This window comes from Hypanus sabinus, chromosome X1 (genome assembly GCF_030144855.1).
Source record: "Hypanus sabinus isolate sHypSab1 chromosome X1, sHypSab1.hap1, whole genome shotgun sequence".
Classification (NCBI taxonomy): Eukaryota; Metazoa; Chordata; class Chondrichthyes; order Myliobatiformes; family Dasyatidae; genus Hypanus; species Hypanus sabinus.
Window position 1 is genome coordinate 8,542,571 of NC_082738.1, and position 27,000 is coordinate 8,569,570.

At 42.5% G+C, this 27,000-nt stretch overlaps 1 protein-coding gene across 2 annotated transcripts in view; it reads left to right on the forward strand.

Annotated features, from left to right (window-relative positions):
• Positions 1 to 1,934: 1,934 nt before the first annotated feature.
• Positions 1,935 to 27,000, forward strand: part of mrc2 (mannose receptor, C type 2) — a 230,419-nt gene continuing 205,353 nt past the window's right edge. The window contains exon 1 of one of the 2 annotated variants that reach the window (XM_059955742.1): positions 1,935 to 2,164. In XM_059955742.1, coding sequence (XP_059811725.1) covers positions 2,074 to 2,164 — 91 coding nt within the window. In that variant the 5' untranslated portion in view covers positions 1,935 to 2,073. The remainder of the gene's footprint in view (positions 2,165 to 27,000) is intronic. The other variant, XM_059955739.1, reaches the window with a different exon arrangement.

Sequence of the window (27,000 nt, forward strand, 5' to 3'; positions counted from 1 at the left end):
GTAGCAATGAGAGCAAGGCATGACCTGGCTGATGGGGGTCCTTAATGATGGAAGCTGCCTTTCTGAGGCACTTCTCCTTCCTCCTACTACCTACCTACTTACTCTTGTGCCCTTTCCTCTTCTCTTCCTACCCATGTTCTACATAGTTTCCTATTCTGTGCTTGCTAAATAGTCCTTCCTGACATTTCCCTGTTCTGATTGAAGATTATCAACCCCAGAAGTGCATTTGTTTCATTCTCCAAAGATGTTCCCTAACTTGCTGAATACTTACAGCATTTTGGATATTCAATAGTAATGTAAAACTTAATAAAAATAATTTTAATAAGGATTTTGTAGGAGGGAGGTATGGAGTTAATTAAGTTTTGGGGCCTCGGCATTGTAGAGAATCAGGTACAAGTGACTGCAATGGAGCAGGGAGATCAGAGGATATCTCCGGACTGTAATGAAAATCAGAATTAGAAATTACAGGCAGTTTTTCCAGATTGGTAGCTGGCTAGGTCAGTCAGTGCAGGAGTGATGGGTGAGTGGGACTTAACAGAGACCTGCCACAGGGCAGCAGAGGTTTGAATGGATTCGAAATAAATTGGAATAGATTTTTGCAGGACTGGCAAGGGCACATGTGAGGGAAGTAGCAACAGATAATGTGAGGCAAGAGCAAGGAATAGGAGTAAGGACTAGGAGCAAAGAATCAGGAAGAGCTGATGAGTTGGATGCACATTGTGGGACAAGATCAAACAGTGGGAGGCAGGAAGGGGGGTGGAGAGAAAGGACGGAATGAAGATGAAAGGGACAAGCAAGTGCAGAAAGAGTGGTTGGAGGTGATGAGGCACTGGTCCAAAGAGAAAGATGAAGAGCATTATCTGGTAGTTTTAAAGATAGTCCCAGAAGCCACAGACAGTATCAGCTGGTTCATGGCACAGGTATTATAAAAGCACAGGCTGTTTTGTGTGTGGAATGCTGCCTGCCACGATTACTATGACAATTGGCACACTTCGTCATCACCCTCACTGTTTCTGCACGTGCACTCGCATTTACGAGGGAGTTTGCTGAACCTTTGGAGTGCAGCACGTGCGCGCTTGAAACCGGGTAGAATACTGGCGAAGGTTCTTGGGCCTGAAATACTGACTGTTCTTTCCCACAGATGTTGCTTCTGTTCTTGTGTCAGATTTCCAGCATCTGTGCTTTTTTCCCCAGATAGGAAACTGTATGGATTTTATGATATTTAAAATATTGTTTTCTATGTATATTTTCATTTCAATACAATCTTTGCTCTTGTCAATTCTCAATACCTCTTGAATTTGACTGTAATTTCTACTATAAATTATACATCCCGATGAATGTGAAGAAAAATTAAACTCGCGGAGTCCACCACAAGGTGTCCTGCTCTGATTAATTCTGACTCCTGCTTTCCGCCGACAGCGCAACTGCCATTTGCGTTGTGGTTCGGTGTTTATTTCTGCAGATCGACCGTGGATTTCAGAAATATGTTACCCCACGAAAGGCCGACACTTCAATAAGGTCTGAACTTTGCCGAGTTGGAACTTTCCATAACCATCCTATAAAAAGTACTGTCTTCTTCCATTTGTTTAACGTCACAGAGGTGTAACTGTGACTTGGTCCATATGAGTGAGAAGCCCTTTCCGAAATGACCATACAAATGTTTACAAAGCACCAGCAAAAGAGAGACTGCAGCTTTTCCCCAGTAGCCTCAATGCAATCAAACTCAGCGATGCAAAGTTTGTGATCATTTGTTGCCCCCATCACACACATAGCAGTTGGACGCGAATTGCCTCATGGCCATTATTTCCTATCGAAAGCAGATTTTGCTCCCCTGATGAACATCTTTTTTATTTGAGCGGGGGAGGCAATTTGCATTGCAAGATTTTTTTTATAATTTATAAAACAATTTTGTAACATCTGCATAGGTGCCTGCAGTTTGTGCAGGGTGCGAGTGGGTTGAAGAGCGGCGCACTGCTGCTGCTGCTGACGCACACTGATCCTCTCATCTCCTCTCCGCCACTCCACAGTCAGTCGGAGCTTGCATCGGACCCGCGCCTGAGCTCCCCACCAGCCATGGGCACCCGGCCCCACCGCCAACCTCCTCTCGCCAGCCTCGCCGCTCTCTGCCTACTCTTGGTCGCTGGGTCGCGCCCGGCGACTTCAGGTAAGGGACGGGGTAAAGTTTCCATTCAGACTTTGCACCATCCGCTGCCCAGCTAAGGGGGAGCGGCGGCACCGGGCTCTGTATCCCGCTGTGGGAGGAGACCCCTGCCCTCCCGGCGCCTGTGTGGAAGGTCTGATTGGCCACGTTCGTATTTGGTCCTTATTTTTCTATGGAACGATGTCGGTTTACTGGTTGTAAAGTTGCAAAATGAATTCTTGAAATGAGTGTAAACAGATGTGTGTGTGTGTGTGTGTGTGTGTGTGTGTTGGGGGGGTGGTTCATTAGGAATTGTAGGAAGCGTGCTTCACTGAGGAGGGGGTGTTGCAGTATATAGCCGGTGGAGTAAAGATGGTTTGTGTAACCCCCCCCCCCCATCCTCGATCATTCAGCCCGGTGAAGTCGGGGGGGGGGGCAGTAATGATTGGGCGGTATCGTGAGCCTCTGCAACTGCGGGACGCTTGTAAATCTGGGTTCTTCCTTTTGCTCTTCTCGTTCCCGATGAAGGGCGGAACCCCACTTGGAATGGACGAGTGGAAGGGTGGGAGTGGGAGCTTTATTTCTTTGGGATCTGGTGGAGGGCGAACACTGCTGTCTAGCACAGATGTGTGGCAATGTTTGGATTCTTTAAGATGACGCGATGTAAAGTATCATCACTCTTTAAACTATCTGTCATTTTCTGGAATATCCAGCTGGAACAAATGCTAGAAATCCCAAAACAAAGCAGAAAGTGTTGAAGGCAACTCAGCAGGTCACACAGCGTCTGTGAAGAGAAGAAAGCAAAGTTGATGTTTCAGCTCAACAACATTTCATTGGGACCTGGATTCTGGTGAAGACTTGCCCAGGCAAACTGAAAGTCTTGTCCTTTACAGGATGTGGCTTGTGTTCTTTTGTAGGGTCAAACTTCTGACAATGAATTAATAAAATCAAGAGAAAAGGTACAGTGCATATTCAGCCAATGCCTTGGGTTTATATCAATATGGCAACATAGGGAACTGCAGCCAGATGGTGCAGAGCAAAGCTCCAGTGCACAGTAGTGTGATAGTGACCAGATAATATACCTCTTCAGTGATGTTGTTGAAGAACATATACTGGTCAGGGCAACAAACTCACCTGGTTATATTTCAATACACTGGAAGGAATAATCAGGAACCTTTCATTGAATGTGGAGATTCATTGTGTGTGTTTATCATTTACTCAACCACCCCCACCACAGTTCTTCATCAAATGTGAACACTGCATGGAATCTATTCACTTATATAATAATGCCCCATCCTTGCCTCATGGGGTCCAAGAACTTCCCTTCCATTTTTATTTTGCAAGCGTTTTGTAGCCAGGATCCTGTCTCAATGGTTTAGCTCCATTGTGATAAGGAACAGTTGCTGATGATGATGTGGTCTTGGTACTTGCCAGTGGCACACAGATAATGGTGTGATTGTCACACTCATTGGCTGTGACAGAGGTAATTACAGGTGAGATCATTTGGTTGATCAGTTGTTGCACAAAATGCACACTCTGTTGTACATGTGTGTGCACACAACACCCACCTACACGTACATTATTACTTTTTAGAAATAGAAGCAGGAACTGGAACAGCAACGTACTCCAACTGCCTTATCCTTTCATTCTGCTTGGTGCCAAAAAGCTATTGGCACCTTAACTATACTCACCCACAGACCTCTGGGGAGCGAATTCCAAAGATTCACTTTTCCCTTTGACCTTGGACAATTATTGTCCTAGTTTTTATCTAGTTCCCTCTTCCATCTTGCCTTACCTGTTACACCTTTCCAATTGGCTTTAAACTTAAGGCTCCAATTTTGGATCTGAGAATGTTTCCATTGAATATTCATTGTATAATGATCATTCTGTCTCAATGAACCCTTGATCACTAAATTATTAATTAACCCTGTCTCATTGTAAGTCAAAATTTAAGATAAAATGTCACTGGTTGGTTAAGTATAATTGACCCTGTCTTGAAGGTCTGTGAAAAACTGGAGTTCTCCATTCCCTTAATCTCAGGAGTTATATGACAAGCTCATTCCATTTGGTTGGATAACATCTGACAATTCTGCTCACTTGATTCAATGTCCCCTCAATTTTCTATAATAGACAGCTGTTGTTTTTAGCTTTAAGCTGGGCTCTGGCATTAATAACATTCCAGGAGAAAAATTCCAGATGTTAATTCGAGAGTTCAGGTTTTCCCACCGATTGTAATTTCAGAAACTGGGCTCACAGTTTCTTAATTCAGCAGCAAAATTTTAACCTTTAAAGGAAGATTTGACCTCTATTGTTGTTTCTTGCGATACTTTGTGTTAAACAGTAATTAGTCTGAGTGTAAAGTAAGAGCATGCACAGAATCCACAGTGCTGCGTGCACGTTATGGCGTGAAAGGGGTGTGTGTGCTTATAGTGCAGACTGTGGGGGAGGCCACGTAACCAAGGCACAGTACTAGTGGCTCTATGGAATGGGATGGGTAATCTGATACCTACAGCTGGTTAACAAGTTAGTTGTGACCTAGTTTGATGCCACTTTAGCCTGGATCACAGGCAACAACCATGGAGTTTTAATGTCTTATCAGGAGGTAAATAGTTAAATAAGCTATTTAATATCAAGAACAAACTTAGGGGAAAACAAATCACTTTGACTTTTGGCCCTCGGAGCAGTTCTGCCATTCTCTGAGATACAATCTTCACTCCCTCAGTTTGCCTCATTTCTCTTTGTGCTGCTGCCAACCACAAATCTCAGTTCAATCTTAGTTCTGGAACCTACATGCCTCCGAGCAATAATACTTTTTCAGGCAATGAGAGATTTACAGTCTTTTCCCTACCATTTAAGATTTTTAAAAAATGTGCTTTCTTCCCTCACCTTGGACCAGCTGGGCTCCTGCATTAAGGTCACATCTGTTTGTTCTCTACTGTATCATCAGAAAAAGGATACTTCTCTGTCCTTTCAAATTAATTGATTTTTATAAACGCTTCAGTTATAGCAGTCCTTAAACTTCTCCACTTGCAACAACAGCAAATCTAGATGACGCAATCTTTATTTTATGTAGAGATACAGTATGGAACAGGCCCTCCTGGCCCTTCAAGCTGCAGCCGCCTTCAACCCCTGACAACACCGATTTAACCCTAGCCTAATCACAGGACAATTTACAATGGCCATTTTTAACCTATCTGGTACGTCTTTGGACTGTGGGAGGAAACGAGAGCTGCTGGGGAAAACCCACGAGTTCCACTGGGGGGGATGTACAGAGGTGCTGGGATTGAACTCTGAACTCCGACAACCTGAGCTGTAACTGTTGCGCTAACTGCTACGCAACTGTGGCATACCTTTTTTGTGATGTTAACAGTTTTAGCCAGTGTAAGATGCTGGAGGCAAATACTCTCACCACTTTTGTACAGTACCTGGGTGAGAACTTGAATTTGCAACAGATACTGACCAGGAGCTGGAAGGTGGAATTAGTATACGTCCAGCATGGATATTATGAGTCCAAGAGTCTGTTTCCATGTTGGATGACTGTGAATGGTCACTTTAGTCTTCACTATTTCCATGACTAACACATCCACCCATATGTGAGGAGTCTAGTTTAAGGCTTTGGCATCTGGGTATCACCTAAGTTCTGTAGAAACTGTCACTCATTTATGATAAAGGTTAATTTTCCATTTCCTTTGTGTTATTTCCTATTATATCTGTGTATTATATCCTGCCTGGCCAAACTTGAGAAATCTTGTTTAGGTGGATGCTGTGTGATGTGTCCCCTGTTACAAATCAGTACCATGAAATAACAAACAGTCCACAATATGCAATTAAGCGACTGAGCTTTATAATTCTTGATTTAACTATAGGGTTAGTAAAGAAACAAAAAAGAAAGGGGCCCATTCCCATGAAACTGTCTAATGCACAACGTTGGAGCTCACGGTTTTCCTGCCTGTTCGTTCTCCATTGATTTTCCCCCGGTCATCAACTCCCGACCCCATTCCAAGTCCACTCCGTCCTGCAGACTACGACTTCTCCATTCTGGCATCTTCTCTCTCCATCTTCTGCCGAACAAACGACTGCAAAACCTTCGCTCAGGCCCACAAGAAAGAAAAAACATCTTCCCTCATTGGACACTGCATATTCCAAAGTCCCCATTATTTCTAGTCGTAACCCAAACACTGCTGCTACAGAGAAACTGTTACATTAGCAGTGAAATTTTACAGAGAAACCATTACATCAGCGTTACACCTGTGTTTCAATAGTTAATGTGTTCAATACTTGTGCTTTAAGTCTCTTTCTCTGCACCATTCCTGGTTTTTGAACGTATTCTGATCTGCCTTCCTTGAGTTTAAAGATGAAGTCACAAATTCATATTTTTCAACATTGAGCACCATCTGCCACATTTTTGCTTGTCCGATTAAGGAGGGAAGTAAATTTCTGATGATGCTAAGTAGAAACTCAAAACTAGACAGGATTAAAATTATCTGGTTGACCAAGCCAGAACTAATTGATCTCCATGGTGTTTGGACAGATGTTTGGAACTGCCCCTAGCTGTAAGGCTCCTCCTTAACACGTCTACATAGGATCATTTGGAGACAGAGTGGAAAGTAGCACTGAGTTTCCTGCCAACACAGGGAATGGATTACGGCAGTAAGATACTTCATTTTCTGCAGGAGGTGTGGAGCGGGAGTGGTTCACTGGACCCCAGAGGGAAAGCTTGAGAGCTCCCACTGTGCCCCCAGACTACTGGAAGTAAAACCCAACCCTAGTCTCAGTTTTTTGTTGATGTATTGCAAGTGGTCAGACCTAAATTTAGAAATTGACTACCTCATAGGCTTAAACTAAAAAAAATTCTTCCAAGGACTTTAAGCCTAAACTTTCAGTTTTGACGGTAGTTTTCTGAAATGACTCACTCTGAGCAGACACACTCCCTGGCAATATCTGACACTCTCACAATCCACTTCTACAATGACCAACTGTACCCAGGAGATAATCCCCTAAAACTGATGTGATTTCTATTAGGAGAGGGGTAGACTGTCTAACCTCTTGTATCCGTACCAATGTTTGGTAAGATCAAGCCTTTTCTGTGTCAAAAGAATTTCAGAAGAATGTTGCCATCATCTGCTCTTTCAGGGACACTGACATAGATTATCAGTCCCTGGGAATTTATCTGCATATAACCCAATTAACTTCCCTTTTACTATACCTTTATTGATCTTCTTCAGCCCCTTCCTCACTCATCCTTGACCCTTGGCTCCCCTCACATTGTTGGAAAGGGTCCTTTGTGTTCTCTTAACCTAATTGTTATGCTATATCTTTGTTCCTGGTTCTGATGGTTAGAGACCTACATTTGCTTTCATGAAGTAACTAAAGTAGTTGAAAGGGAATGTCTATATTTATCATTTACTTGGACGTTCAGATAATCTTGGAAGTCTTTTATGTTATTGGCCTGGTTTGCAAATTAGCTGTGCAGCAGCAGAAAGAATAGGATAAGCAGGGACTTGCAAGGTAGGGAACTCATGGTGTGTCACATACTTGAGTTGGGTCTGCAATAAGAGGATGTCATAGAAGACTACAGCACAGAAGCAGAAGCAGGCTCTTCAGCCCATCTAGTTCAGGCCAAACTATTAATCTATCTGGTTCCATCAACCTGCACCCTGGCCACAGCCCTCCATATCCCTCCTATCCATGTATCTATCCAAATTTCTCATAAATGTTGAAATTGAGCCCACATTCAGTATGAAGTTGGTGTTACATGCATGCATTGAATACTGCTAAATAAGTTATAGATATGTCATAGAAATTTACAGCACAGAACCAGGCCCCTTGGCCCACCTAGGCTGTGCTGAACCCTTTAAATCTCCTTGTTTAAATTTAGATGGAGATGTCAGTAAATTTTCAACCAATCTAATCACCACATTCTCGAGTCAACAGATTAAATGGGCCACTCACTTATTTCGGAGCAATTGGATGGAGCTGCATTGGAGGTTGTAAAATGGCATCAAAATTCATCCAATCAAGTATCAAAGATTGAGTTTGCCTATCAGAGGTTGCAGGAACTGGGATGCCATGAAGTCTTGTCATGCGAGCTGGCCCAGTAGCAGCAGTATGGGGTTGGGGGTGGAAGGTCATGTTTGTAGTTTCTGTGAGCATATCCTATACAATTGGCAGCACCAGGAGACTGCAGTCTCTTGCAATGCAAGGGAAGCATCAAGAAATTGCCTACAAATTAGTGGGTGCATGGCAGGAACAAACAAGTGATGTGAGATTTGTCAACATCAAAATCAGCTGGTCCAAGGTGAGGGAAGAAAGCACTTTTTTTAAATCTTAAAGTGTAGTGAAAAATTTGTAACTCTCCCATTGCCTGAAAAAGTATTTCTGAATGACCCAAAGGTCATCCCGTTCCAGCTCCAACTCCTTAACACGGAAATAAAGAAGCTGCAGCTGGATGCACTTCTTACAGGTGTAGTCATCAGAGACACTGCAGGTCTCCCTGATCCCACAAGAGGAGCATTGCACTATCCTGGCTGGCATCCCCACTGCTCTAACTGTGCAATAAGAAAATAATGAAGAAAATTAAACAAAAAAATTCTACCTGCAGACTCTGCCTTTTTTTGCCAAAGTCTCAACTCCCCACTCTAACACTAGCCCACTCCTAGAAAGGCCGCTTCCACAATGGCCGCTCTGCCTAAACCTAACTTTTTAATTGTCCTTGCCAAAGGCCTCATTACTTACAATCCACCATCTCCTAGGGAACTGGCACACAGAATGTCCCCACTGTGCCTGCTCACTTCTTTTGAATCTCTCTCCCGCTACACCGAATCCAATGTCTCCTAGCAACCTGTGGCGTGCAGATTGCATAACTGGAGAGAGAGCCACGTTCCCAAGTTTGCTGAAATTGCTAACAAAATATTGTCAGTGGTGTAAATGGAAATAAAATTCAAAGAAAATAGTTGACTAAGTGCATGAAGTAAACTGTGGAAATTGGACGTTAATACATCAACAAGCATGAGGTAACCAATTCTGGACTCAAAAAAGCAATAAATCAGAGTAGCACCTAAATGATGAAAAGCTCGATCCAGAGTAGTAGAAGACAAGGTGAGAACAGAACTACTGACATCCAGGCGATATTGCAGTTCTCGTCACCAGGAGAGGGTAACACATTGGCTTTGCAGAGACAATTGATTCCTTGGATAAAATGATTCTACCCCAAAACAGAGCTCTATTCTGTAGAATGTAGAAGATTTTAGAGTGATTTGATTTGGTTAAGGGGAATGGATAATGGAAAACTAATTCTGCTGGATTGGAAATCAAGGTCGGGGATGATAGGGAGGGGATGGGATGGAAGGAAACAACCAAAGGGTTAGGGTGATCTTTATTAACCAGAGACATGAAGGGATATTGGGTAAAGATGAGGGAGGACTAGTGAATGTGGTATATTTGGATATTCAGAAAGCTTTTCAGAAGAGGTTAGGGGGCAAAAGTTAAAGCATATCAGATATGGGGGTGATATACCAGCATTCGTTGATAGGAAATGGAGAATAGGTATAAATGGTTCATCTCCTGGGTGGGAGATCATGACCAATCTGATGCCACAGGATTTGCTGTTCAATATAAGTTGCTGATGTGAATGAGGGAACTAAGTATAACATCTGCAAGTTGTCAAGCAACACAATGTTGGGGATGGGGAGATGAGTGTGATTTGTGAGGATGCAAAGAGACTCCAGTGTCATTTCAACAAATTAGATAAGTGGGCAAATGCAGTTTTATGGGGATAAATGGGAGGTCACTCTTTTGATTTTTAAAAACAGAAGGACAGATTATACCACAATGGTTATAGATTGGGAAAACGGAAGGTGTCTGAAAGCAAGTGTTCAGGTGCTGTGAGCATCCAGGAAGGTAAATGGTGCAGTAGCTTTCAATGCAAGAGGATGTTCATGCAGAAACACAAATGTTTTCCTGCAACTGTACAGAGTTTGGGCAGGACCCTATCTATCTACACCTTTGATCTACTTACCTGAGGAAGAAAGTTGATGCCCTAGAGCAGGGGTTCCCAACCTGCACGGTATTGGTCCATGGCATAAAAAAGGTTGAGAACCCCTGCACTAGAGGGAATACAGCGAAGGTTCACTAGTTTGGTTCCTGCGATGGCAGGCTGATCCTCGAGGTGGGATTAAAGTGTCGAAGAATGACAGGGCATCTCAGAGAGGTGGATGAAATTCTAGCAGGACTCAGCAAGCTGGGTACAGTGAGGATGCTCTTGACAGCTGTCATGTCTAGAACTAGGGGTCACAGACTCAGGATGTAGGGTATGTCATTTAGAATCAAGATCAGGAGGGATTTCCTCACCAAAAGGGACGCGACTAGAATTCTCCAGCCCCAGAAAGCAGTGAAGTGCATGTTATTAAATATATTTCTGGGAATATGCAGTTAGCAGGCTGAATGGTTGAGGTACCTGTCTCTATGGTACATTTTGTACAGTCTGGTGTGTAATTTCTAGAAATTCAATTATCTTCATCACTATAATCAAGGGCAAAGTGATTGAATGGATCCAGAAACCAGCTGATCAGAGAGAGAGAGGTCCAACCATGATTCCCCTCTCCTTGCCCCCTTCCCACTCTCAGTCTACGATAGAGATCCATATCAGAATCAGGTTTACCATCACTCATATTTGTCATGAAATTTGTTTTTTTGTAGCAGCAGTACAGTGCAATATATAAAATTACTACTGTACTGTGCAAAAGTCTTGGGCAACTAGCACCCTGTGCTTAAGACTTTTGAAAAGTTGTCAGGCAAGACTAACCTTTACAGAAACCATGTTGACTTTGACTTGTTTTATCATTAGTCTCCAAGTACCCTGAAATCTCATCCTTACTAATAGACTCCAACATTTTCCCAACCACTGAGGTTAGGCTAACTGGCCTATAATTCCCTTTCTTTTGCTTTCTTCCCTTAAAGATTGGAGTGACATTTGCAATCTTCCAGTCCATGCCAGAGTCAAGTGATTCTTGAAAGATCATGACCAATGCATCCATTATCTCTTCAGCAACCTCTCTCAGGACTCTGGGATGTAGTCCACCTGGCCCAGGTGACTCATCCATTTTAAGATCTTTCAGTTTGCCTGGCATTTTTTCCTTTGTAATAGCAATGGCATTGCATTCTCTCCTGCTCCCTGACACTCATGGACCTCTGGCAAACTGCTAGTGTCTTCCGCAGTGAAGACTGATGCAAAGTATCCATTGAGTTCATCTGCCATTTCTTTGACCCCCCCCCCTCCATCACTACCTTGCCAGCATCATTTTCCGGTGGTCCAATATCAACTCACACCTCCCTTTTACTCTTTATACTGTATAACTGAAAAACCACTTTTGGTATCCTGCTTTATATTATTGGCTAGTCCTCAAATTTCATCTTTTCCTTTCTTATAGCCTTTCATTGGATTTTAAAAGCTTCCCAATCATCCAACTTCCTACTCACTTTTGCTACCTTCTATGCCCTTTCCTTGGCTTTTCTTGTCAACCACGGTTGGCTCTCCCTATCATTTGAGAACAACTTCTGTGGGATAACTTTCCTGCACTTTGTGAACTATTCCCAGAAACTTCAGCCATCTCTGCTGTGCCGTCATTCCTATCAGTATCCTCCTCCAATCCACCTGTGCAAGCTCCTTTCTCATTCAGTATTGCAAGGGAATTACAGATACTTGTGAGTTCTGCTTCTCCTGCTCAGATTGCAGTATGAATTCAAACATATTGTGATCATTGCCTCCAAAGGGATTCCTTTACATTAAGCTCCCTAATAAGATCCGGGTTATTACACAACACCTAATCTAAGATAGCCTTTCCCTGAGTAGGCTCAAGCACAAGCTGCTCTAAAAAGCCATTTCGTAGGCATTCAACAAATTTCCTCTCTTGCAGTCGGACACCAACTTGTTTTCCCAATCCCCTTGCATATTGAAGTCCCGCATTACAATTGTGTAATTACCCTTATTACATGCCTTTTCCAGCTCCCTTTGCAATCTCATTGTGGCAACTATTTGGAGGCCTATATATGATTCCCATGATGGCTTTCTAATCCTTCCAGTTTTTTAACTCCACCTATAAAGATTCAACATACTCTGACCCTATGTCACCCCTTTCTAAAGATGTAATTCCATTTCTTACCAACAGAGCCACACCACCGCCTATGCCTTCCTGCCTGTCCTGCCTGTCCTTTCAATACAAAGTATATCCTTTGATGTTAAGTTCCCAACTATGGCTTTCTTTCAGCCACAACTCAGTGATGCCCATAACGTCATACTGACCAATCTCTAATTGTGCCACGAGTTCAGCCACCTCATTCCGAATGCTACCCATATTTAAATACAGCCCCTTCAGTCCTGCATTCTTCATCCTTTTGCATTTTTCCCCTGTGGTACAATTTAACTCTTTGCTCTTTCTGTATTTGAATTGAATTGACTTTATTTTTTACATCCTTCGCATACATGTGGAGTAAAAATCTTTACGCTATGTCTCCATCTAAATGTGCAATGTACAATCATAGTAATTTATAATAAATAGAATAGTCAATGTAACATAGAAATACATTCAAATCAGCATGTTAATCAGTCTGATGGCCTGGTGGAAGAAGCTGTCTCAGAGCCTGTTGGTCCTGGCTTTTATGCTGCTGTACTGTTTCCCGGATGGTAGCAGCTGGAATAGATTATGGTTATGGGGTGACTCGGGTCCCCAATGATCCTACAGGCCCTTTTTACACACCTGTCTTTGTAAATCTCCTGAATAGTGGGAAGTTCACATCTACAGATGTGCTGGGCTGTCCGTACCACTCTCTGCAGAGTCCTGTGATTAAGGGAGGTACAGTTCCCATACCAGGCAGTGATGCAGCCAGTCAGGATGCTCTCAATTGTGCCCCTGTAGAAAGTTCTCAGAATTTGGGGGCCCATACGAAACTTTCTCAACCATCTGAGGTGAAAGAGACGCCGTTTTGCCTTTTTCACCACACAGCTGGTGTGTACAGACAACATGAGGTCCTCAGTGATGTGTATGCCAAGGAACTTGAAGCTGTTCACCCTCTCAACCCCAGATCCATTGATGTCAATAGGGCTTAGCCTGCCTCCATTTCCCCTGTAATCCACAACCAGCCCCTTTGTTTTTGCAACGTTGAGGGAGAGGTTGTTTTCTTGACATCACTGTGTCGAGAGATGACTTCTTCTCTGTAGGCCACCTCGTTACTTGTACCCAATCATTGGCTTGTCCTTCCTTACATTCATGTTACACTCATCATCTACTTGTAAACCTGCTGGCTCATCCTCAGCTCTGTCATACTGGTTCCATTCCCCTGCCATAGTCATTCAAACCTCTCCAAACAGCTCGAGTAAATTTGCCCGCAAGAATATTGTTTCCCCTTGGATTCAAGTGCAACCTTTTGTATAGGTCATATCTGCCCCAGAAGAGGTCCCAATGATCCAGAAATCTGAATCTCTGCCCCCTGCTCCAATCCCTCAGCCATGCATTTATCCTCCACCTCACTCTATTCCTATTCTCACTGTCACGTGGCACAGGCAGTAATCCCGAGATTACTACCTTCGCGGTCTTGCTTCTCAGCTTCCTTCCTAACTCCCTGTAGTCTGTTTTCAGGACCTCCTCCCTTTTCCTACCTATGTCATTGGTACCAATATGTACCACAACCTCTGGCTGTCCTCCTTCCCACTTCAGGATATCGTGATATATTTGAGTTTTTCAATGCCATCCATGAACACTGCTGCGGCATCATCCAGTATCTTTCTTAATTCACTTTCATATGACTTCATTGCAGGGGATGTGGTATGCAAATGGTGGATGGATCTCCAATCAAGTTGTATATTCTCAGCCAATCACACTCCCACAATGCTGGTCCTCCTGTTTTTACCACATATAAGCTCAACATGGCTTGTTGTTGTATTTCACTGTTAGAAATGTCATTCCTACGGGAGTTATCTTTTCTTCAGTTTAAGTTCTTAGTTGGATATTTGCAGGCTTCAGTTCAGTAACTTTGAAATGCAGTTCAAACTCATCTTGTGAATTAATTCCACCTCTGGTGTCCAGTTCCATTTTAATTAATCTGCTGTTCACTTCTGGTGTAAGCCACATTGCTTGTCTGTTGTTAGTTTTCACATTGTGAATCTTAGGGCTACACGGTCCTGTGTCACTCTCATCATTATCAGATTTTTCATCAACAGCATTCAGATTAGTGCTCGTTTTGAAACAGCAACTTGACTTTTCATCTTTTTCTCTTCCCTGTGAAGTCCATTTATTTTTGTCTACCCGACCCGCTCTTCATATGTGTCCTCTGTTTGCATTTTCTGCAAGTTTTGTCTTTACACCTGCTTAGGTTTAGGATGTGTGAGCCAAGCTAGTTTCTGTTTAGATGCTACAATTTTTGTTCACACTCCCTTTCATACCTGACTGGAACTCAATTTCATCTCTCTCTGGTTTCCATTGATAAAGCAATTTCATCTGCCCTTTTAAATGTAAATTGTGCTTCAGTTAGGAGCTATTCTTGAATGCTTTCTTGTAAGATTCCACAAAGTAAACCGTTTCTCAGTGCATCATTAATCCCATCTCTGAACTGACAATACTCAGACAGTCTCTTCCAATCAGCCACATATGCTGAAATGGACTTGATTCTGGTTATGAAACCTGAGCGTTCTGCATTCAACAATAGCTTTGGTTCTAAGTGTTCTTGCATCACTTTGACAACATCAGCAAAGCTCATTTTGGGTAGTTTGGTTGGAATAGTTAAATTTCAAGACAAACTGTAAGCCTTTAAACCCAATGCACTCTGCAAATTTAGTACTCATTTCTCATTGACTATTTCATTTGTTTCAAAATATTGTTCAATTAACAGTATATAAAATCCAATTACCCATTGTGTAATCAAATGTGTCTTTTGGATGAAGCCAGCCATTTCTGATTTTTTAAATGATTATTATCACTGTACTCACTCTTTATGAAACCATGAATTCCTCTGTTTTCTGATTTAGAAAAAACTTGGATTGTGTCTTCCCTTCTGAAGAACAAGTGCTGCTGCACTGCTTTTTGTAAAACTCAAGTCTCTGCATGTACTGGGCTAATTTTTAAAAATTCCACTGTTCTTCTCTCTGCACTTTTTTTAGATTGAATGTATCGCTGTGCTTTAACAGGTCGGGAGCCATCTTGGGGTCATTTTAAAAAAACCTCGTTGCCAATGTAATGTTTTGTAACTTCAAAACGTTAAGTCAAAGAAAGTCACAGGAGTCGAGGAATGCAGGTCTAACTTCATGTTTACTTTAAGCGAGGCATTTGGTAGTGTGATGGTGTATGCAAATCACGTATTTACAAATAACCCATATGAATTATTTAAATGAACAAGAATGCTTAGTCTAATGATGTATATGTAATATTACTCAAATATTATAGAAATATCAAATACACAACATAAGTATAAAAACAAGGATTTAATACTGAGGCTTTATAAGGCTTTGGGCAGACTGCAGTTGGAATATTGTAGGCAGTTCTGAACTCCTTATCTTAAAAAAAAATGTGCTGGCATTGAAGAGTGTCCAGGGGAGGCTGACAAGAATGATCCCAGGCATGGAAGGGTTAACATAAGAGGAGAGTTTGATGCCTCTGGGCCTGTACTCACTGGAGTTTAGAAGAATCATAGTGTTCTTATTAAAACCTACTGAATATTGAAAGGCCAAGATAGAGGGGACATAGAGCATATGTTTCCTATAGTGGGAGAGTCTAGGAACAGAGGGCACAGCCTAGGAAGAGAAGGACACCTCTTAGAATAAAGATGAGGAGGAATTTCTTTTGTCAGAGTGGTGAATCTGTGGAATTCATTGCCACTGATAACTGTAGAGGCCAAGTCATTGGGTATAATTAAATTGGAGGTTGATAGGATGTCGAAATTTATGGGGCAAAGATAAGAGAATGGAATTGAGAGGAAAAATAAATCAGCCATGATTGAATGGCAGAGAAGACTCAATGGGCCAAATGGCCTAATTCTGATCCTCTATCTTAAGGTCTTTCTTCCCTAATTTCCACCTGCTCCACTTTTGAAGGCACCATGCAAGTTCAGTGACTTGCTTCACCTCCCAGACACCGGTTTCAGGTGACAAGGTGGTGTACATGTAATATTAATTTAATCTACTCTGCCTGGCAATCCAAACCTCAGACTGGTGTTTGTTCAGATGAACAGCTCTGCTGTGTCGACAAGCCTGCTGAGAGCAAATGCTGCTCTACCCTAATCTGATCTCAGCCGTCTGCATTTGTACTGTTACACTGAAACTGAATGGAAGCTTCACCCTCCAGAATGCATGTTAAATCTCCAAACTCAACACAGAAGGTCACTCTCTCAGATTACAGCCAGCAACATTTAAGGAGTGTCTAGCCAAGAACTTGAATCACCAAGGCCCAGAAGGCTATGGAGAACATGCTGGTAACTAGGACTAGTATAGATGGGTATTTCATGGTCAGTGTGGACTTAGTGGGATGTTCTGTACTATAAGGTTCTATAATTGCTATTTTTCCAACATCAACTGTCAATATGGCTTTGGTTAATGTCATGCACATCTTCTCAAACCAAATTTCAGTTCATGACCTTTTCCCACCTCCTCCAGCTAACTCCTCGGTGTTCATTGCTCTATCTTCCCTTCATCTGTTTCTCTCTCATCTTCTGCCCTTGCAAGCACTGTTGTAATTCTGATATCCAGCTCTGAGGAGTTAACAGACTTCTTGCTTTGATCTCCACTGATCCTCCTCCTTCTGCTAAAAATGAGGCATTTTTTTCCATCCATGGTGTCTGGATTTTGCATTGACTTCTTTGTTCTCTCTTTCCTCAATTGATGCACAGATGGAGGGAGAGCCATTGTTTAAAGCAGATTTCTATTCATTAAAATTAACTAAAATGTTTCCCAATGACAGCTATGCAGCTGGTCCCTAGAAGTGTAGGCAGGTTTACGAGGTGATGGTGTTTATGGACAAGGCTGGAGAAGTTGAAATCCTGTCATGTGGGTGTACGTAGAATGGGGACTAAGAAGGTGGCCAACTAGGGGATAAAGTATTAAATCTCATCTTATGCTGTGAGTTTATTCATGGTGTTATTCAGGGGCTTAGGAGAGGAGTGATCATAATATAATAAAACTATACAATATCTATAAAATATAATAAAACTATATAATGCCTACAAAAAGTATTCACCTCCCTTGGAAGATTTCATGCTTTGTTTTACAACATTGAATCACAGTGGATTTAATTTGGGTTTTTTTTTTACACTGATTGACAGAAAAGGACTCTTTCATGTCAAAGTGAAAATAGATCTGTTCAATGTGATCTAAATTAATTTTGGAGCCCTGTGTGCAGTCAAGTTGTTTCAATTGATTGTAGTAAAAATACACCTGTATCTGGAAGTTCCAAGCACTGGTGAGTCAGTATCCTGGCAAAAACTACACCATGAAGATAAAAGAACACTCCAAGGAACTCTGCAAAAAGGTTATTGAAAAGCGTAAGTCAGGAGATAGATACAAGAAGATTTCCAAGTCACTAAATATCCCTTGGAGTACAGTTAAGTCAATCATCAAGAAATGGAAAGAATATGGCATAGCTGTAAATCTGTCCAAAGCAGGCTGTCCTCAAAAACCAAGTGACCGTGCAAGAAGGGGACGAGTGAGAGAGTCCACCAAGAGACCTAAGACAACTCTGGAGAAGTTACAAGCTTCAGTGGCTGAGATGGGAGAGACTGTACATACAACAACTGTTGCCCGGGTGCTTCACCAGTCACAGCTTTATGGGAGAGTGGCAAAGGGAAAGCCACTGTTGGAAAAAACTCACATGAAATCTCAGCTAGAGTTTGCCAGAAGGCATGTGGGAGACTCTGAAGTCAGCTGGAAGAAGATTCTATGGTCTGATAAAACCAAAATAGAGCTTTTTGGCCATCAGACTAAACACTATGTTTGGCATAAGCTAAACACCGCACATCATCAAAAACATGCCATTTCTACCATGAAGCATGGTGGTGGCTGCATCATGCTGTGGGAATGCTTCACTGCAGCAGGCCCTGGAAGGCTTCTGAAGGTAGAGGGGACAATGAACTCAGCAAAATACAGGGAAATCCCGGAGGAAAACCTGATGCAGTCTGCAAGAGAACTGCAAAGTAGGAGAAGATTTGTTTGCCAGCAAGACTTTGACCCCAAGTATAAGGCCAAAGCTACACTGGAATGGTTTAAAAACATCAAAGTTAATGTCCTAGAGTGGCCAAGTCAGAGTCCAGACTTCAATCCAATTGAGAATCTGTGGCTGGACTTGAAAAGGGCTGTTCAGTCATGATCCCTATGCAATCTGACAGAGCTTGAGCAGTTTTGTAAAGAAGAATAGGGAAAAATCGCAGTGTCCAGATGTGCAAAGCTGTTAGAGACTCAAGGCTGCAATTGCTGCTAAAGGTGCATTTACTAAATACTGACTTGAAGGGGGTGAATACTTATGCAATCAATTATTTTGTGTTTTATATTTGTAATTAATTTAGATCACTTTGTAGAGATCTGTTTTCACTTTGACATGGAAGAGTCTTTTACTGGTGATCAGTGTCAAAAAAGCCAAATTAAATCTACTGTGACTCAATGTTGTAAAACAATAAAACATGAAAACTTCCATGGGGGGGTGTGAATACTTTTTATAGACACTGGTCATAAGTGTATGAAAGTGATGTTGTTCAGCCCAAATCTAAGGTAGTAAATCTGAAGAAGGTAAGAATGAAGAAATGGCTGTGGTTAATGGGAAAGTATATTGAAAGGCATGGCATTAAAGGAAATGCTGCACTATTTCCAGGAAAATGATAATCCTTTAAGACACCAAAATTCAAAATGTCTGTATCTGTACTGAAAGGAGAAATGAAAGGAATTAATTAAATTAATTCCAAAGTATTTTCTTTGAAATTAATTAATTCCAAAGCAAGGACTGATAACATTGCTGGAAAGAGCAAGAGGTCTGAGATTGGGATCATTTTAAAACTCAATAAAGGAGAACCAAGAAATGAATAAAGGAAGGTGCTGAATATGAGACTAAACTGGGAGGAAGGAAAAATGAATTCTACGCTATGTGAAAAGGAAGCAAAAAGGCAAATGTGGATCCCTTGAAGACAGCGGTGAGAGAAGTTACAAAGAGGGAAATAAAGAATCAGAGAAATTAACTAGCTACCTTATGATTGTTTTATGGAAGGAAACATTAAAGTTCCTGGAATACTAGAGAACAAAAGATCGAGCAGGAATGAGGAAATAAGTAACAGTGGGCAAAGGGTTGTAGAGAGCTTGGTGGGAGTAAAAACCAGGAAAATCCCAAATCCACCTAATCCCTAGTTTTGAAAGGAGACGTGGCTTTAGAGATTGTAACTCTGTTGTTCCTGTGAATTGGAGGATAGCGCATGTTGACTGCACTGATTCAGTAAGGAAAGAGAGAGGAAACCAGGAAGGACTACTGACCAGTTCTACAGTAGGGATGGTGCTGGAGTCCTAGTGAAGGATGTAATAACAAAATAGCTTGAAAAGAATAGCAGGATTGAGCAGAGTCAATGTAAAGTAAGAAAGGAAAAGTCTGTTTGACTAAACTATTGGATATTTTTGAGGATATAAATAGTAAATTAGAAAAGGCAGAACAAGTGGATGTGATTTATTTAGATTTTCAGATGGCTTTTGATAAAGTTCCACAGAGGAGGTAGATCTATAAGGTTAGAACACATGGAATTGGGTTGAATATACAGATGTGAATTGATTATTTTCCAATAAAGAGTTGGAATAGAGGCACCTTTCTTGGGCTGATTGGTTGTGACCTGTGAGGTACTGTAGGTTTCAGTGATTATGCCTCAGCTATTCACTGCGTTTGTTGGCTGAGAGAATCAACTACCATGTTTCCAATTTCTTATGATATAAAACAAGGTGAGGTAATGAATAGGGTGAGAGAGCTTGGACAAGTGCTGATGTTCAAAGAGGCCTGGTTGTCCTTGTAGACAAGACATAGATAGCCAATGTGTGGGGATTAGGCAGACATTTTGTATGTTGGCCTTAAATAAGAGAGGATTTGAGTAAAGATGTCTTGTGATTTTATGGGACTGCTTGCCCAAAAAAAGGATCTACTTGCCTTAGTAATGATTGACTAAACTGGTTCCAGGAATGGCTGATTAGTCAGATAAGGTGAGATTGAGTAGACCAGGACTGTATTCACAAGAGTTTAGAAAAACGGGGGGAGATAACATTGAAATTTGTATAATTCCTAGAGGTCTCAACTGGCTAGATGCAGGGAGGATGTTTCTCTTGGTTGAGGAGTCTAAAGCCAGGTCTAATTCTTGGCTTGAGGCCTTTTAGAACAGTCGAATTTCTTCAAGCAGAAGATAAAGAATGTTTGGAATTCTCTGCCTGTGGAGACTCAGTCATTGAGTTCATTCTGGATTTTTAGAGAGTCAAGTGATATGTAGATTGGGAAGGGGACAGGTACAGAGCTAAAGGATCATCTAGGATCTTGTTGAATGGTAGGGCAGGCTTGAAACTCCTATTTTATATGTTCTTGTTCTTCTGGCAACATTCATTTACTCTTCATTTTCTCCTCCCTTTGAACTGACATGAGTTTATTTGACCTCCCCCTATGGGACTATGAATTGCAAGAGAAATGGTTTGCAATGTTTTCAGTCAACCTTCAGCTCGGCAATAGGCACCACCTCCCCAGCTCGGGCATAGTTGGGGGGAGGGTAGTGAGAGCACTGCCTCGGTGGGGTTACTTGATGTGATCAGCACAAGCTGTAATTAAGCAGAAGGAAAATGAAGACGTTGCTTTGGAGTGTTACCATGTTTGTCTGGCAATGTTCCACTCCACGAGTACTTTGGACTTGGGACCAGAGGAGACCAGCTCCAAGTGGAGTACAAGAAGCCAAATAATTCATAGGTTGGAAGTCTAAAATAAAATGCTGGAAGCATTTGAGGCTGGGCCATATCTGTAGGGAAGGAAATGAAATTAGTATTTTAGGTTTATGTGCTTGCTGGAAAATGTTCCAGGTAGGAGCTTTAATGCAAGTATTGATGCCTGGAAGTGGGGCAGGGAAGAGGAAGAAAAATGTAGTCTGTGATGAGATAAGAGACAAAATAATTGAGAAATTGGTATCAGGCAAATGAAAATGGTAATGGCAAAACTGCAAGCTAGATCCAGGGAAGGGGCAAATGTTCACAATGGAATAACGGAGGCAAGGCAGGGAAGCTTCCTTCAGAGGGAATATGGTATCTACGTGGCCTTTGCTGCTTTTAGCTTTACCAGAAACTGCGCATTGTAGGAAACTAAGTAGAGAATGTTGAAAGAGGGAGGGATTAAAGTACTCTTGGCAAGACAAGGATAAATCAAAAATTGTCAGCATGATTTTGGTCAGGAGATACTATAACTGATTTTTTTTTCACCCGGAAATATAAAGTGTATTCTGCCCTCGCTCTAGATTTTACCACGTTTGCTTAAGCTAGACAGATAGGTAAATCTCGCCCTGGAATACCGGTAGTTGAAGGCAGTTTTACTATTCCGCAGTGTGTTACAGTACTTAAGGAACTGGTGTAAAACACCAGTACTTCTCGTTTTAACGAAAGGCAGATTCAAATATTGATTGTAATTCCTTTGACTTCTAACAAGTGCTTTTAACTACTAAATGAAATCTACAAAGATATAAAATGGCTGACCTGATGACAAAATCCAATTGCCTAATAATACGATGAGCAATCAACAACAGCTGTGAACCCACAAGTGGTGAGATCTAGTAATTAGAAATAAAATAACAATCCAGATCAGATAAAACATAACATGTGTTGATGAGGATAGTTGATGTGGTTTACATGGATTTCAGTAAGGCCTTTCACAAGGCCCCAAATTCTTTTTACATTATATGTCAATAATTTAGTTGATGGAATTGATGGCTTTGTGGGGGGCAGGTAGTTTTGAGGAAGTAGAGAGGCAACAGAAGGATTTAGACAGATTAGGAGAATGGGCAATGAAATGGCAGATGGAATATATTGTTGGGAAGTGTATGGTCATGCACTTTGGTTGAAGAAATAAAAGTGTAGGCTATTTTCTAAGCAGTGAGAAAATTCAAAAATCTAAGGCGCAAAGAGATTTAGGACTCCTCATCTAGATTCCCTAGTCAGGACATACGGGTTATGGAGAAAGGTAGGAGACTGAAGATGGAAAAACAACAAATGGAATTTAATGCAGACAAGTGTGAGGTAGAACTAACTAGTGTAGGTCCTACATAGTGACTAGCAGGGCACTGGGAAGTGTGGTAGAACAAAGGGATCTGGGAAAACATGTACATAATTAATTGAAAGTAGCGTCATAGATAAATAGGGTTGTATGTCTTAAGGGGGGCACTGAAGGCAGACCCAAATGCAAGACACAGACACTGAAGTACTGGGAACTGGACTGAACACAGACTAGGAGCTGGGTTGGGAACATAGACTTGGGCTAGGAAAGCGGGACCAGGACAAGGAACTGGGAACTAGGAGCCTAGGCTTTGACTCCGAGCCAGAGATTGGACAAGGACCCAGAACCTGGGTCTTGACTCTAGCTCGGACCCCAGAGCAAGGCTAGGCTTCTGCGAGCATGGGGCTGGGACCCTTCCTAGGACACTGGGCCAGGTCCCTTCCTTGGATGCCAGGCCAGGATGACTGCCGAGGTAACCCCCCCCCCCCCAAGGAAACTGTCAGGGATTCAGATGGGGAGGGGAAGAGAACAGTCCTGCCTCAGGGTAATGGCGAGGACAGCCTGGCTTACCCAACAGAGGCAAGGACAGGAAGGGACAGATCCCACCGCAGGGTAATGGCAAAGACAGCTTGACTTACCCCACGGAGGCGAGGACAGAAAGGGAGCTTAATCTGGGTGGCTCCGAGTCTCGGGGCAGCCAGCAACCTTGGCTGGCTACAGAAACAGCCGAACTCATACCCCGATGACTGCTTCGACTAGAGACAACAAGGCTCCATGAAGCAGTGGTCCTCCAACCAGGCCTGGCGATCACAAAGGGCTGCTGTAGCCTTCCACTAATGAGACAAACCAGCCCCCCAACTCGACCCCAGGGCCACTCACATTCCCAGCCCCAAGACAAGCATCAGGTGCCTATGATTAAACCCAAGTGAAGCAAGGGACAACCGGAAGAACCAGACTGTGAACCAGAATGCGGACTTCATGGACCAGACCAGACACTGCAATGAAAGCTTTTGGAACATTTGCCTTCATAAATCAATGTATTGAGCACAAAGATGGGATGTTATGTTGAAGTTGTATAAGACATTGGTGAGGCCTCATTTGGAGTATTGTGTGCAGTTTTGGTCACCTACCTACAGAGAAAATTTACAAGGATGTTGCTGAGTCTGGAGAATGTGAGTTATCAGGAAAGATTGAATAGGTTAGGATTGTATTCTTTAGAACATAGAAGATTGGGAGGAGATTTGATAGAGGTATACAAAATTATGAGGGGTATAGATAGGGTAAATGCAAACAGGCTTTTTCCACTGAGGTTGGGTGGGACTAAACCAGAGATCATGGATTAAGGGTGAAAGGTGAGAAGCTTAAGGGAACTTGAGGGTTAAGTTCTTCACTCAGAGGGTTGTGAGACTGGGGAATGAGTTTGCCAGCACAAGTGGTCTCTGAGTGAGTAGTTTAGATAGGTACGTGGATAGTAGGGATATGGAGGTCTATGGTCTCGGTGCTGGTTGATAGGAGTAAGTTGTTTAAATGTATAACGCGCTGTAATGGCGTCTTTGTAATGTTCACTGCTGAGGTAACGGTTTCTCTGTAGCAGCAATGTTTGGGTTATGGCTGGAGATAACAGGATGCATGTTAGCCAATCAAGAGATTTTGTTGCTCTGTCTTGTGAATCTGGACCTCGAGTAGTGAATCGTACAAATTCCCTTCCCAAGAGTGCTGTGGAAGGCGTCATCCCTGACAACGTTCATGTCAGACAACGATAGATTTTTCACAACTGAGGAAGTTGTTTGAATGGTGGTTGGTGGGTCTGGAAGACAAATTATATGGAAAGCTCAAATAGGTTAGGACTTTATTCCTTGGAACATAGAAGATAGACAGGAGATTTGATAGAGGTATACAAAATTAGATGGGTTTAGATAGGGTAAATGCAAGCAGGCTATTTCCACTGATGGGTGGGACAGGTGGGTCATGGATAGAGGGTGAAAGGTGAAAAGTTTAAGGGTAACATGAGGGGAAACTTCTTCACTCAGAGGGCCATGAGAGTGTGGAATGAACTGCCAGCACAAGTGGTGCATACAAACTTGATTTCAATGTTTAAGAGAAGTTTGGATAGGTACAAGGATGGTAGGGGTATGGAGGGCTATGGTCCTGGTGCAGATTGATGAGAGTAGGCAGTTTAAATGGTTAAGCATGGACCAGATGGGCGGAAGGGCTTGTATCTGTACTGTACTTTTCTATTTCTCTGTGCAAGGAAGTGACAGGTCAAAGATTAGTCATAATTTCATTGAATATCAGGACAGGAAAGTGTGACCGACTGACTACCTGTTTCTTCCCACTGCTTCACATAGTACAAGTTTAAAGTTTTACAAAAATTGCATCACTAGCATCTGCCTTAAATTTTGAAAAGTTTAATTACATGTTCCCAACTGTATATTGTACAATGGAAGTGTTGTCTCGGCATGTTTCAGTGTGTTTGCTTTTGTAAAATGACTCAGGAACTTGCAGCTTCAAAGTACTTGGAACAGTGACAGACAAGTGGGTCGCAGTCAGGAGGGGGAAGGGCAAGAGGCAGATACTAGAGAGTACCCCTGTGGCTGTCCGCCTTGACAATAAGTACTCCTGTTGGGTACTGTTGGGGGGAACAGCCTACCTGGGGGAAGCAATAGTGGCTGTGCCTCTGGCACAGAGTCTGGCCCTGTGGCTCAGAAGGGTAGGGAAAGGAAGAAAATGGCAGCAGTGATAGGGGACTCTATAGTCAGGGGGTCAGACAGGTGATTCTGTGGATGCAGGAAAGAAACACGGATGGTAATTTGCCACCCAGGTGCCAGGACCTGGGGTGTTTCTGATCACGTCCACGATATCCTGAAGTAGGAAGGAGAACAGCCAGAGGTCGTGGTACATATTGGTACCAACGACATAGGTAGGAAAAGGGAAGAGGTTCTGAATACAGACTACAAGGAGTTAGGAAGGAAGTTGAGAAGCAGGACCTCAAATGTAGTAATCTCAGGATTACTTTCTGTGCCACATGACAGTGAGTATAGGACTAGAATGAGGTGGAGGATAAATGTGTGGCTGAGGGACTGGAGCAGAGGGTAGGGATTCAGATTTCTGGATCATTGGGACCTCTTTTGGGGCAGGTGTAGCCTGTACAAAAAGGACAGGTTGCACTTGAATCCCAGGGGGACCAATATCCTGGCAGGGAGGTATGCTAAGGCCTTTGGGGAGAGTTTAAACTAGATTTGCTGGGGGGTGGGAACCAAACTGAAGAGATGGAGGAAGGGGCTGTCACTCACAAACCAACAGCTTGACCCAAAAACCAAGTTATCAGTTAAGACAACCGACAAGAGCAATGTGGTATACAGAATCACCTGTGGAGACTGCAAAATGAACTACATCAGCCAGACAGGACTTAACTCTCAATCAGGTTCGTAAGGATCTACCTGCCTTTGACAAAGCCATGCTGACTATTCCTAATCATATATGCCTCTCCAAATGTTCGTAAATCCTGCCTCTCAGGATCTTTTCCATCAACTTACCAACCACTGACATAAGACTCACTGGTCTATAATTTCCTGGGCTATCTCTACTCCCTTTCTTGAATAAAGGAACAACATCTGCAAATCTCCAATCCTCTGGAACCTCTCCCGTCTCCATTGATGATGCAAAGATCATTGCCAGAGGCTCAGCAATCTCCTCCCTCACCTCCCACAGTAGCCTGGGGTACATCTCATCAGGTCCCAGAGACTTATCCAACTTGATGCTTTCCAAAAGCTCCAGCACACCCTCTTTCTTAATGTCTACATGCTCAAGCTTTTCAATCCACTGTAATTCATCCCTACAATCAACAAGATCCTTTTCCATAGTAAATACATACTGAAGCAAAGTATTCGTTAAGTACCTCTGCTATCTATTCCGGTTTCATACACACTTTTCTACTGTCTCACTTAATGGGTCCTATCTTTCACATCTTATCCTCTTGCTCTTCACATACTTGTAGAATGCCTTGGGGTTTTCTTTAATCCTGTCCGCCAAGGCCTTCTCATGGCCCCTTCTGGCTCTCCTAGTTTCATTCTTAAGCTCCTTCCTGCTAGTCTTATAATCTTCCAGATCTCTATCATTACCTAGTTGTTTGAACCTTTTGTAAGCTTTTCTTCTTGACTAGATTTTTGACAGCCTTTGTACACCATGGTTCCTGTACCCTACCGTCCTTCCCCTGTCTCATTGGAACGTACCTATGCAGAACGCCATGCAAATATCCTCTGAACATTTGCCACATTTCTTCTGTACATTTCCCTGAGAACATCTGTTCCCAATTCATGCTTCCAAGTTACTGCATGATAGCCTCATATTTCCCCTTACTCTAATTAAACGTTTCCCTAACTTGTCTGTTCCTATCCCTTTCCAATGCTATGGTAAAGGAGATAGAATTGTGATCTCTATCTCCAAAATGCTCTCCCACTGAGAGACCTGACACCTGACCAGGTTCATTTCCCAATACCAGATCAAGTACAGCCTCTCCTCTTGTAGGCTTATCTACATATTGTGTCAGGAAACCTTCCTGAACACACCCAACAAACTTAACCCCATCTAAACTTCTTGCTCTATGGAGATGCCAATCAATATTAG